The sequence below is a fragment of the Amborella trichopoda genome, chromosome 11, assembly GCF_054954075.1.
Source record: "Amborella trichopoda isolate Santa Cruz 75 chromosome 11, AtrichopodaSantaCruz75HAP2 v2.0, whole genome shotgun sequence".
Classification (NCBI taxonomy): domain Eukaryota; kingdom Viridiplantae; phylum Streptophyta; class Magnoliopsida; order Amborellales; family Amborellaceae; genus Amborella; species Amborella trichopoda.
Window position 1 is genome coordinate 46,729,871 of NC_142346.1, and position 10,483 is coordinate 46,740,353.

Genomic DNA, 10,483 nt, shown 5'->3' on the forward strand with positions numbered 1-10,483 from the left:
AAAGATCAACAGGTTGAAATCTCAATATCTGAGTTTTTTGTAATATAATATGAAAATTTTGAATTTTTCATTATTGTTTAGAAAATATAGGGAATAATTCAAAACAAAAACCTAAAAATGAAATTTTATGAAAGGAAAATATCAATTTTTTTGTTCTTTTGACTGTGATCAAACTTTATACATGAGCAATCTATTATCGATAAATTTATGCACATATCGCCCAATTTTCCATTATTAGAAAACTCCCCTTTAAATTTTAGAATTTATGTTCATACCCAAACTTTTCGATTTTTTTTTTTTGTTCCAAATCTACCCTTGTTTTGTACCTTTTAATGGACAGGACCTTAAACCATGTAATTATAAAAGGAAAATTATATAAATATCCTTTTAATTTACCGTTATTACAGAAATTCCCTAAGATAGAAATATTACATTCATACCCAATTTGCACAATTTTGAATTTTTTCCCGAAAAATAGCGTGTAACAAACCTAACTTGTTTTATCACACATTTGCCACTTATATGCCCCAAAGCCCAAAAAATAAATAAAAATAAAGCACTTCGGATTCTAAAATCCAAGCTTTTACTTGACAAACAAGGCCTTTAAAATTCGGAGATTCAAAATCTGAAGTTTTTTTCTACAGTCATAAAAAAAAACTTTGGAATTTGAAAATCTAGAGTCGTTTCTCTACCAATAGAATAAACTTTGGACACTGAAAAACGAAAGTTTTTGGTTGAAAAAACAAGCAAAATTTTTAGCGCTTTTGATTAAATCAAGATCTAAGTTTTCCTACCATTCTGGTTTTTGGCTTTGAACACAACAAATGGGCTTTGATAAATTTCTGATATTCAAAATCTAAAGTATGGGTATTTTTAAAATGAACAAATTGGGTGAGATACAAAAATATATAAAAAAAAAAGAAAGGAAAAAGTTTATATAAGGTCGCATGTAGAAGTAAGGAGCACCTCAAAAAAATCAGGTAAAAATGATTGTTTCGAAGTTGAAAACCCTTCCAATCGATTATCTCGAGCTAAAGATATATGGATATAAAGAAAAATTTAAATAATAAAAAAAAACGTATTATAACAAGTTATTTGGCTTATTTATTTTCAAGATTTTTATAAATCTGTTCGATTTGTACTATTTTTATAATTTTAAATTTCATAACTAGGTTCAAGTATAAATTTTCAAGCCATCATAAGGTTTTTTATGCTGGAATTACATCTCTCGTAGTAATTTAGAAGGGAAATGTATACAATAAAATTATTCACTTTTGATAAAAGAATATCACATTATCATTAACGTTGATAACAGGTGGTTTAGATATAATATAAAAATAAATTTTTTTTTTTATGTTACGACCCACGTTTGTCTATTAAATTCTGCATCCAATGGTTAAAAGCCTAGGAGTGATTGTGACTTCTTATGCAAAAAATAAATTATTTTGTTATACAATTACTTAGAAGCACTTACACTGTGTGAAGAGGCAACCTTATGTATACTTTTCCTAACGGATGATCGGGAGGACACGCGCGTTAATTACACAAAAAAGTTTCTCTCTCATCTGAGTTCATATTTTCTCTCACATCCTCTCTCTCTTAACCCAAAATATGGCGAAAGGCGAGGGGGACAGCCCCTTAAAATTTGAACTCAGGAGAGAGAGGGGGGACCTCCACCCTAAAAATTTAACCTTTCCTCTTAATTCTTTTGAGAGAGATTGATTTTCTTAATTGATGAGCTTTTCTATTCCCTTTGATCTTTGGAACATATCCAGATAAAAACCCATGTCTTCTGATAAACAACCAGACTTCAAAATCGATCGAAGGGTCCATAGCGTCGATGATCCTCATAGAACAGGGACTGTAAAATACGTAGGTCCCGTTCATGGCTACTCTGGATTCTGGGTTGGTTTGGATTGGGACAATGGAGATGGTAAACACGACGGCTCTGTAAATGGGGTTCGGTATTTTCAAGCGAGAAGTGAGCATTCTGGTTCTCTTGTGAGGCCTCATGCTTTAAGCAAAGGAATTTCTTTTGTTGAAGCTCTGGATCGTAGGTATAGAGCTGACAGCACAAAGGAAGAAGAAGGTAGCTTCAATTGTGTCTGTATTTCTGCTTCTTTTGTTGGGTTTTCCTGCTTGTGTTTCTCTCTCTCTCTCATTGTAGAATTGTTTGGTTTTTCCACTTTTGTTTGTTTCTTTCTGTCATTCTTGGGTTTTTCACTCATGTTTGTTGCTCTCTCTCTTTTCAATGAGGTGCATTGTTTCTAGCTAACTGTGAATAAGTATTTTATATGGTGATTTTGGAACCAGTCATGAAATGGTTTGGGCTTATATCTATTTTCATTGTTGGGGCTTCTTCCTATCATTTTACATCTAAATTAAGTAAATTATTTATGTCACACTTATTGAATCTGTGTGTGTGTGCGTGCTCACACGCCTCATTGTTTCATGACCAACTGTGCGTCATTGTTTTGGTATGTTGTAATGTTGTAATGCAAGGTGCTCTCTCTCTCTCTGGTGTGAGCATGTGCGTGTGTGTGCGTGCGCTCGCAATCAAGAACAATAAGTGGAACAATCTATAGTCATAGTTATTTTTATTTTGTCTTGTCACTATCATCTTCTTGGATACTTTTTATATCTATATTTTTTTGGCATAAGATGTAGATACTCTTGTTTTTCTAGGAAAGTATACAATGGTCTGATAGAGTATGATATATGGTACTCCAGAGGGCATCTGGTTCCTAGTGAAAGACAGTGGAGGCTCACTATAGTAGCCACAGTTAATCCCAACTTCCATCATAGGAAACACTGGGTGGACTCTCCTTTTGAGTACCATATGATTTACTGTCCAATATATCGATTGCCTTTGAATTATGCCTAATGCTCTCGTATTATTTGTGTTTATATTTTAGATGAAATGTATGTGCTTTCGACTAGCAAAAGGCGAGTCAACATTGAACTTGTAGGCAAAAACAAAGTTCAAGAGAAGTTGCAGAAATTTGAAGACATGCACTGTGCATCACTTGCCTGTTTGGGGGTCAGTTCCCCTGGATCTCCACATGCTATTGGTGCTATTGTACCAAGTAGGTTGACGATGATACTCTTCTCTTGTTTATGGTTACGGCGTTTTAAACATTGTCTTCAAGTGAAATCTTAAGAGTAGTTATTTTTGCACTCGGTGGCCCAAGTTCTTGTGAACTGCACTTTTTCTCTTTTCATCTGATTTAATTTAATTATTTCTTGGATACGGAAAAACGGGATGCTTAATGACTACTTGTCGTCATATTTTATTTGCATTTCATACCTTATGTGGAACAAGAACTGCACTTTTTCTCTTTTCATCTGATTTAATTTAATTATTTATTGGATACGGAAAAACTGGATGCTCAATGATTACTTGCTGTCATATCTTATTTGCATTTCATACCTTATTTGTGTTTCACATATGTGCTTTTTGTTCAAAATATACATATCAAATTGTTGGCATCTTTTGAGTTTAGCCAAGATAAAATTAATGAGCTAGTGATTCTTTTCCGATGTTATCTAAAACAAATGTTTCTGTATAGATATTATAACGTCAAAGTTTTTGTCATAATTTTCTGAGTGCTAATGCTTCTTTGATTGCATTAAATTGCCATATTTTGTGTTGTTAATGCTCTTCTGGTCTCAGATTTCCTATGCCAGTTTGTTCCATCCATTTAAATGAAAGTAAATTTAACTATAGATTCAAACAGTTATTCTTGCTTTTAGAGTAGCTTCACACAAAGTACACAAATGCAGCTCAATCTTTATATTATAGATGTTCCAAAAATCTTAAATTATTGATTTCCTATTCTGATTATGTTGCACATTTGGTCTGCCTATCGTAGTGTTTCTATTGTTGCTATTGCAACTTATTTTTTTAATTATTATATTAATGTACTTTTTTCTTTCTCAATTCCAGATCTTAGGGAGCTTGATTTGACTGGTAGCTTACTTGGGGATTGGCAGGATGTGTGTGCCATCTGTGAACAGTTACCGGTTCTTGAAGTTCTAAATTTAAGCAACAATCAAATGTCACATAATGCCTTAGCCATGCCTTTGCTTAAAAGCATTCGCATTTTGGTATTGAACAACTGTGGAATAACATGGAAGCAGGTAATTGCTAGCTTCTTGTAATCTTACTTTCTATGAGTTCTACTTGGGGTGGTTAATATCATTGGCATATCATTGAACAGGTTGAAATATTGAAGCATTCACTTCCTGCACTTGAGGAGCTTCATTTGCTGTCAAATCAATTGGAGTCAATCGAGGTAGGTGTCATAAGTTTGTGAAGAATCCAGTTATCTTTTCTATAAAAATTGAACTAGTGTTACGTGACTCGCCCGAGTCAACTCGGTTTCGGGCGAGTTACTTGGATCATCCTATGGGTGAGGCTCAATAGCGTGTACACATGTAAATAATATGCATTACCATTTTAATCCAAACAGGTCTTAAATGGCTTTTTGGCTAGTACGTACAGTCTATAGGCCTCACGTCCAAGGTTCAAAGTCAGTCAGACTCTGCCCAACAACCTTCTCTTTTTTTTGAATAATCAAAGGGGGCTCATTAAAGTAAGGGGTTATTATGGGATTCAAAAATAATATCCATTTGTGTGGCTCAATCCCTCAACCTCTTGTTGAGGACCCACGCCATCCAGCTGGTGTGCCATTTGAATTTTAGTGTTAATAATTTGTTTTATATATATATATATATATATATATATATATATATATGGGTTTTTCTAGAGTTAACAACCTCTCAAAATACAAAGGTTCAAGTGAGAAGGGGTTGTGATGGGTGTATTTATCAAAACAATTATTACTCTTTTATTAAAAAATTGTTTAAATAGGTTACTTTACTATCAAGTAAAGGCAAATTTGAAATTTTCACAAAAGTATAATGGCATTTTGGAAGTTAGTGTCTTGAAACTTTGTTTGTAAAGTGCCTTTGTACTTTAGTTAAAATTTCAACCTTACCCCTTATGGAGATAACAAAAATACCCTTTGTCTTGTAGTAATATTTACAAATTTGCCCCACAAAAGTAACTTTTTTTAAAAAGTAAGATAACAAAATTAATAAATCCATCCTTCACAACTCTCTTTATGTTGAACCTTTGTAATTTGAAAGCGTTGTGAAGTTTAGAATATCCCTATATATATATATATATTCTTTTTCTTTTTCTTTTCATTTTTAACACAGGCTGGATTCAAGCGACTTACTGGGACCTGCCTGAGTAACTCGCCTCAGCCAATGGACAAGTACCTTGGCCAAAGTCCCGGTACCTTGAATTGAACTATTGGCTGGAAATATAGTGTCCTTTGCATTCATAGTTAAACGTTTTATTCATAGAAGTCATAGCTGTATATGCAACATTCCCTCAGCAACTAACCCCATTGTCATCTTACCTAGCCTCTCTTCTCACCATGAATAAGCGTTGAAGGGAAATTACAGCATGCTCTCCATTCCCTACTCTTCTGTCCATTACATATGGAAGTTGCACCGCCATGATGGCAGTAACCATGATAGTAAGGGAGACAAAAGCCATAGCTCTAGTCAAATCTGCACTGTCCATTTGTAAGCTAAGTGGATGGAGGAACCTACTAAAAGCTGCTTCCAAGGAGCAGACTTTGCACTTCTTATAAATAACAATACCAGAAAATATCAATAAAATGGTCAAAACCACCTCAAAAAATCAATGTGGTGATTTGGTAAAACTAATTTCATATTTCACTTAGGTAGCTCCTCCATTGTTTGGTTAGAAAATGCCAAAACTGCCCCTGTTCTGGGTATGGAACTTTGTACAAATGAGGCTATTTTAGTAATTTGGATGCCTAACTAACACGAACCTAATGATATAAATCCCCTGCTTGTTCTAGGTTCTAGTGTTGGAATATGTTTGTCTTGTTCTAGGTTTGGGACATGGACCAAAACAAGCGAAGGTATTTACATCTTTTGGTCAGCTCACTTAAGTGGAGCTAAAATACCAAAATGCACCCACTTGTGACATGTGAGCAGACGACCCCAAATCAGGGTGCATTATGTTAGACAGGACGCTTGAGTTATCAGACCACCTGTCCACTTAGACTAACCATAAGAACCAATCTAGGCTGCCATTCCTTCACTTGCCAAAACCAGGGTGTAGCTGACTTGCATTGAAATAGCAATATCCACTGAATTTGCATGTTTTTAACTATGTTCTGTTGTTCATTTTATGGCATTTATCATGCAACAACTCTCTTATGTTGTTTAGTTATTAAAAAAAAAAGTATGTTTTGACAGCAATTAATGAATTACTGCATTCATGTGTGCCTTACAGCTCTCAACAGGCAAAAAGGTCCAAGGTTTTGATTCTTTGAGGATTTTAAACTTGGAAGATAACTGTATAAATACATGGGATGCGGTTCTCAAGCTTTCCCAACTAAGAAGGTATATATATATATATTTGTTCTCTTTTTAAAGTTGTTAATTAGGAGACTGACATGCCTGTAAACAATATTTATTTTGACAAGATTATGTATAATTTGTTGGATTCAGCTTGGAGCAGCTTCATCTGAACAAGAACAGCTTAAAGGACATATATTACCCTGATTTTGTTTCAATTGATGATTCAATTTGTGCATGCGAACCTCAAGACAGTAGTTTCAAGCCATTTGAAAATCTGGGTTGCCTTCTTCTAGGTGATTTTGTTGGAAACCTATATCTCTGGTTGTGCATGCTTGTTCAAGGGTTACTTATTGGTCTTATATTTACCTTCTAATTTGCAATAATTTGGTAAGTGGCATGCTTAAACACTAGGGGATAACAAGATCAATGATTTCTCATCTGTGGATTCGCTGAATAAGTTCCCAAGTCTTGTGGTAAGTGCACTTTTACTGTTATCTTTTAACTTCTGTTTTCGTGCTTGAAAATGTAAGCGTATGCATTTATATGCTTGAGATTTATAGCAATGTTATGCTTTTTGTGTTGATGATTTTTTTGAGTCTTGACTGCTTTCATGAAGGACGTTCGGCTGTCTGGGAACCCAATTGCTGATCCAAGCAGTGGTGGTCTTCCTCGGTTTGTTTTGATTGGACGTTTAGCTAAGATTGCAGTGCTTAATGGAAGTGAGGTGGAATTTCTTTTTACTTATGGCATGAGTTTGTACCTTCCTTTCTACCTTTCCTCAATTATAAAAGCAAATGAGTTTGATTTCCTTTAACAGTTTTTTGGATGGTTAATCCTTTAACTCATGTAAGTTCACTTGCCAGGTAAGCCCACGTGAAAGAAAGGACTCTGAGATTCGGTAAGTTTTCTTCTAACAGGGTGATATGTTTCTTCCATTTTTTTCTAGTTTCAAGCTCTTATCTCTCTATCTCTGATATTTCATTCAGTAATGGAAGCAGACATAATTTCCAGTAGCCTATATAGAGAGAAGATATAAATATACACATTTCTAACTTTCTATACGACCCTTTATCCTTTGCATTATCCACCTTCCAAGTTGCTCTTTATCCCTCACGCTCTCTCTCTCTCTCTCATGTATTTTTCTTTGTATCTCAGAAAATATCTTTATGGTAATTTCTATGACATGCCTTTTCTTTGGTTGCTAATTTGAAAGCTTTTGCTTGCAGGTATGTTCGTCTCGTGATGTCTAAAATGAATATCTTCGGTCAAGAGGAGATTAGGTGGCTGCACCCTCGGTGAGTAGAAACTTGAAACCTGCACTTTCCTTTAAATATGCCATTTTTCCTAGCACCAACCCAAGTCTTAATAATGTTATTATCTACACTTACTGGGCGGTCAATCTATGACCAATGCTAAAAAAATGTACCTCAAATGCGTAAAATGCACTACAAATATAAAAGAAGATATTTTTTAGGTTTTCAGATGCTTGGTTCTAAACAATTTCAATCGTATTTGTGTGTTTTTTCCATTTAACCCTGTTTTATAACTCCAATTGAGTGCAGCGAATAGTATCATGTCAGAAAATACCTATGGGATTGTTTCTGCAATTTGAACATTCCATAAAACTGCCGCATCCTATCATAATGTCATAGGAAATGGTGATTCTTTTTTTGATAGCTCGGAATGGTGATTTTTTATGAGTAAAGATTGATAATTTGTGGAAAGATAACAGTGAAACAATCAAAGGGCTAAATCCTAGGGTTCGAATGTTATTTTTGCAGGTTTTTTGAGCTTAAGGACAGGCATGGTATTGAGTATATGGATCGATCAACTGGAAATGCTGGCCTTCAGAAAATGGCTTCCAGTCTTCTTTGTGAGTATTTAAAAACAGGATGTTAACTCCTTTCACCAAAATTTCAGGATCGCTTAACTACATACATTTGTAGAAACTCTCTCTTTCCCCATCCCCCCCAGGGACCTTGTTAACAATCCCTTTCATAAACAGAAAATTATGCACACAAACATAGAAAAACACTTTTATGTGTGCATGCGCATGCATGTGTGTATCTAAGTGCCTTTAACATCAACTAGCTGATTGATAGGTTTTGCTATTGTGTAGCAATCACCTTTAAGTGCATTGGGGCATCCATGGGGGAGCGACCATCCATAACAAAGAAATTGCCAGCAACCACGACTGTATGTCTATTTAAGATCTTTTCGTTGTTTTATTTATTTTATTTGAATTGATGGATGATGAGTAACTGAGTCAAATCTTATAGGTTGGGAAGCTGAAGGCTTTGTGTGAGAGCTTCTTCAAGCTGAAATCTATGAAATTAAAACTCTTTTTGCAAGAAGAGGTATGGATTTAATTTATACAGCTTTTTGATCCTTGCCCAAATACTTGTGAATTTAATGTCAAGTAGGCCATTGAACTTGATTTGGGGTTTATTTGTATACCCTATTTTCTAGTTGTGTTGTTACTGTTGTATCATTTTGATTGTTGTGTGTGTGTGTGTGTGTGTGTGTGTGTGTGTGTGTGTGTGTGTGAGAGAGAGAGAGAGAGAGAGAGAGAGAGAGAGAGAGAGAGAGAGAGAGAGAGAGTTTTATATCAATTAATTTGGTACAATTTTATTTTCATTGGCAAGGAATAGCTTATCTAGAATTTCTGATAAGAGTTAAATTACTTTTGCATTTATGGGTAGTGCCTTTCTGTCTTTAATCATCTCTTCAAGTCATGCATATTTTGCTGAACATAGATTATTTGATCTATTGGACTGTGTGCAGGGATGCCCATTGCCTACAATGCTTGATGATGACATGGCTCCTCTTATAGATTTGGGATTTGGAAGCAGCGGGGTTACCATTTTGGTGGATGAAGAAGAGTAACTAGCCTCTCTCTCTCGTGTTTGGGGATTTGGATGTAGTGGAGGTACTATTAATTTATCAACCACTCGTTCTCTCTCTCCCCCCATTTTGGTAGATGCAGAAGAGAACTCTCTGTCCCTCCCTCCCTCTCTCTCTCTCTCCCCCATTTTTACTCTCTTATGTGGTTGATCAAGAAGAGAACTGGCTCTCTCTCTCTCTCTCTCTCTCTCTCTCTCTCTCTCTCTCTCTCTCTCATTGTGTATCTACAACGATGTGTGCCTCGCTTGTGGGGACCGACAAGCCATTGGAGACAATGTTCAAGTTATTGTTGACTATATTAGTATTGTTCTTTTATGTGATGAGTTATAATATAAGAAGATCCATTTTTTGAGTTTAGGTTTGAAAACTACTAGCTGTTGGATCATTTTCTTTATATATATATATATATATATATATATATATATATATATATATATATATATAGAAAAAGATCTTGCACGCCCATGTGCGTACTGCTGCAGTAAACGCCCAACAGTTTAGATTCAATCTGGATCGATCTGACGATCACGACTTTCATTTCATGTTTGAAGTTTAATTTTAATTTTTTTTTTCTACAAATCCAAATTACTAAAAATTTTAAACATGTGTTTTTAAAAAATAGACGAATCCAATAAAAATATAAAAAAAATATTTTGCATGAAATAAATTGACCAAAATACCTTCGAAACTTTTTGGAGGTATTTCGGTCAATTTATTTTTTACAAATTATTTTTGTGATATTTTTATTAGGTGCGGCTTGATGAGAATAACACACGTTTAAAATTTTAAGTGATTTGGATTTGTAGAAAAGAAAATTAAAATTAAAACACGAAATGAGGTAGTGACCGTCAGATTGGCTCAGATTCAATCTAGGCAGTTGGGTATATTCTTATAAGTACACCAGTCAAGTGATTTGGACATGACTTTTTTAGAGATTTGTGTTAAATTTAATGGTAATCATTTGAAGTCTTACATACATGTATCGATGTGAGAGGGTCTCATAAGATCATTACTTATATATATATATATATATCATTCAACGTAATTTGGACAGTAGAGATTGTACCCTGTAATTCCCTATCCCAATTTTTAGACACAATCTTCACCATCAAATTACATTGAGCAGTGCATATTCTAATGAGTGCTACTTTTATTGAGTCAAGGCCCGCTC

General features: G+C 34.6%; 1 protein-coding gene across 1 annotated transcript; it reads left to right on the forward strand.

Moving 5' to 3' along the window:
- Positions 1-1,521: 1,521 nt before the first annotated feature.
- PFI (tubulin folding cofactor E / Pfifferling (PFI)) lies at positions 1,522-9,662 on the forward strand. The gene is made up of 14 exons (XM_088851098.1): positions 1,522-2,089; positions 2,916-3,086; positions 3,947-4,140; positions 4,221-4,295; positions 6,341-6,450; positions 6,559-6,701; positions 6,820-6,881; positions 7,025-7,132; positions 7,272-7,306; positions 7,635-7,703; positions 8,190-8,281; positions 8,528-8,604; positions 8,688-8,765; positions 9,193-9,662. Exons 1-14 carry the CDS (start codon positions 1,786-1,788, stop codon positions 9,292-9,294), a joined length of 1,620 nt encoding a protein of 539 aa, XP_088707224.1. The 5' UTR covers positions 1,522-1,785; the 3' UTR covers positions 9,295-9,662.
- Positions 9,663-10,483: the final 821 nt, after the last annotated feature.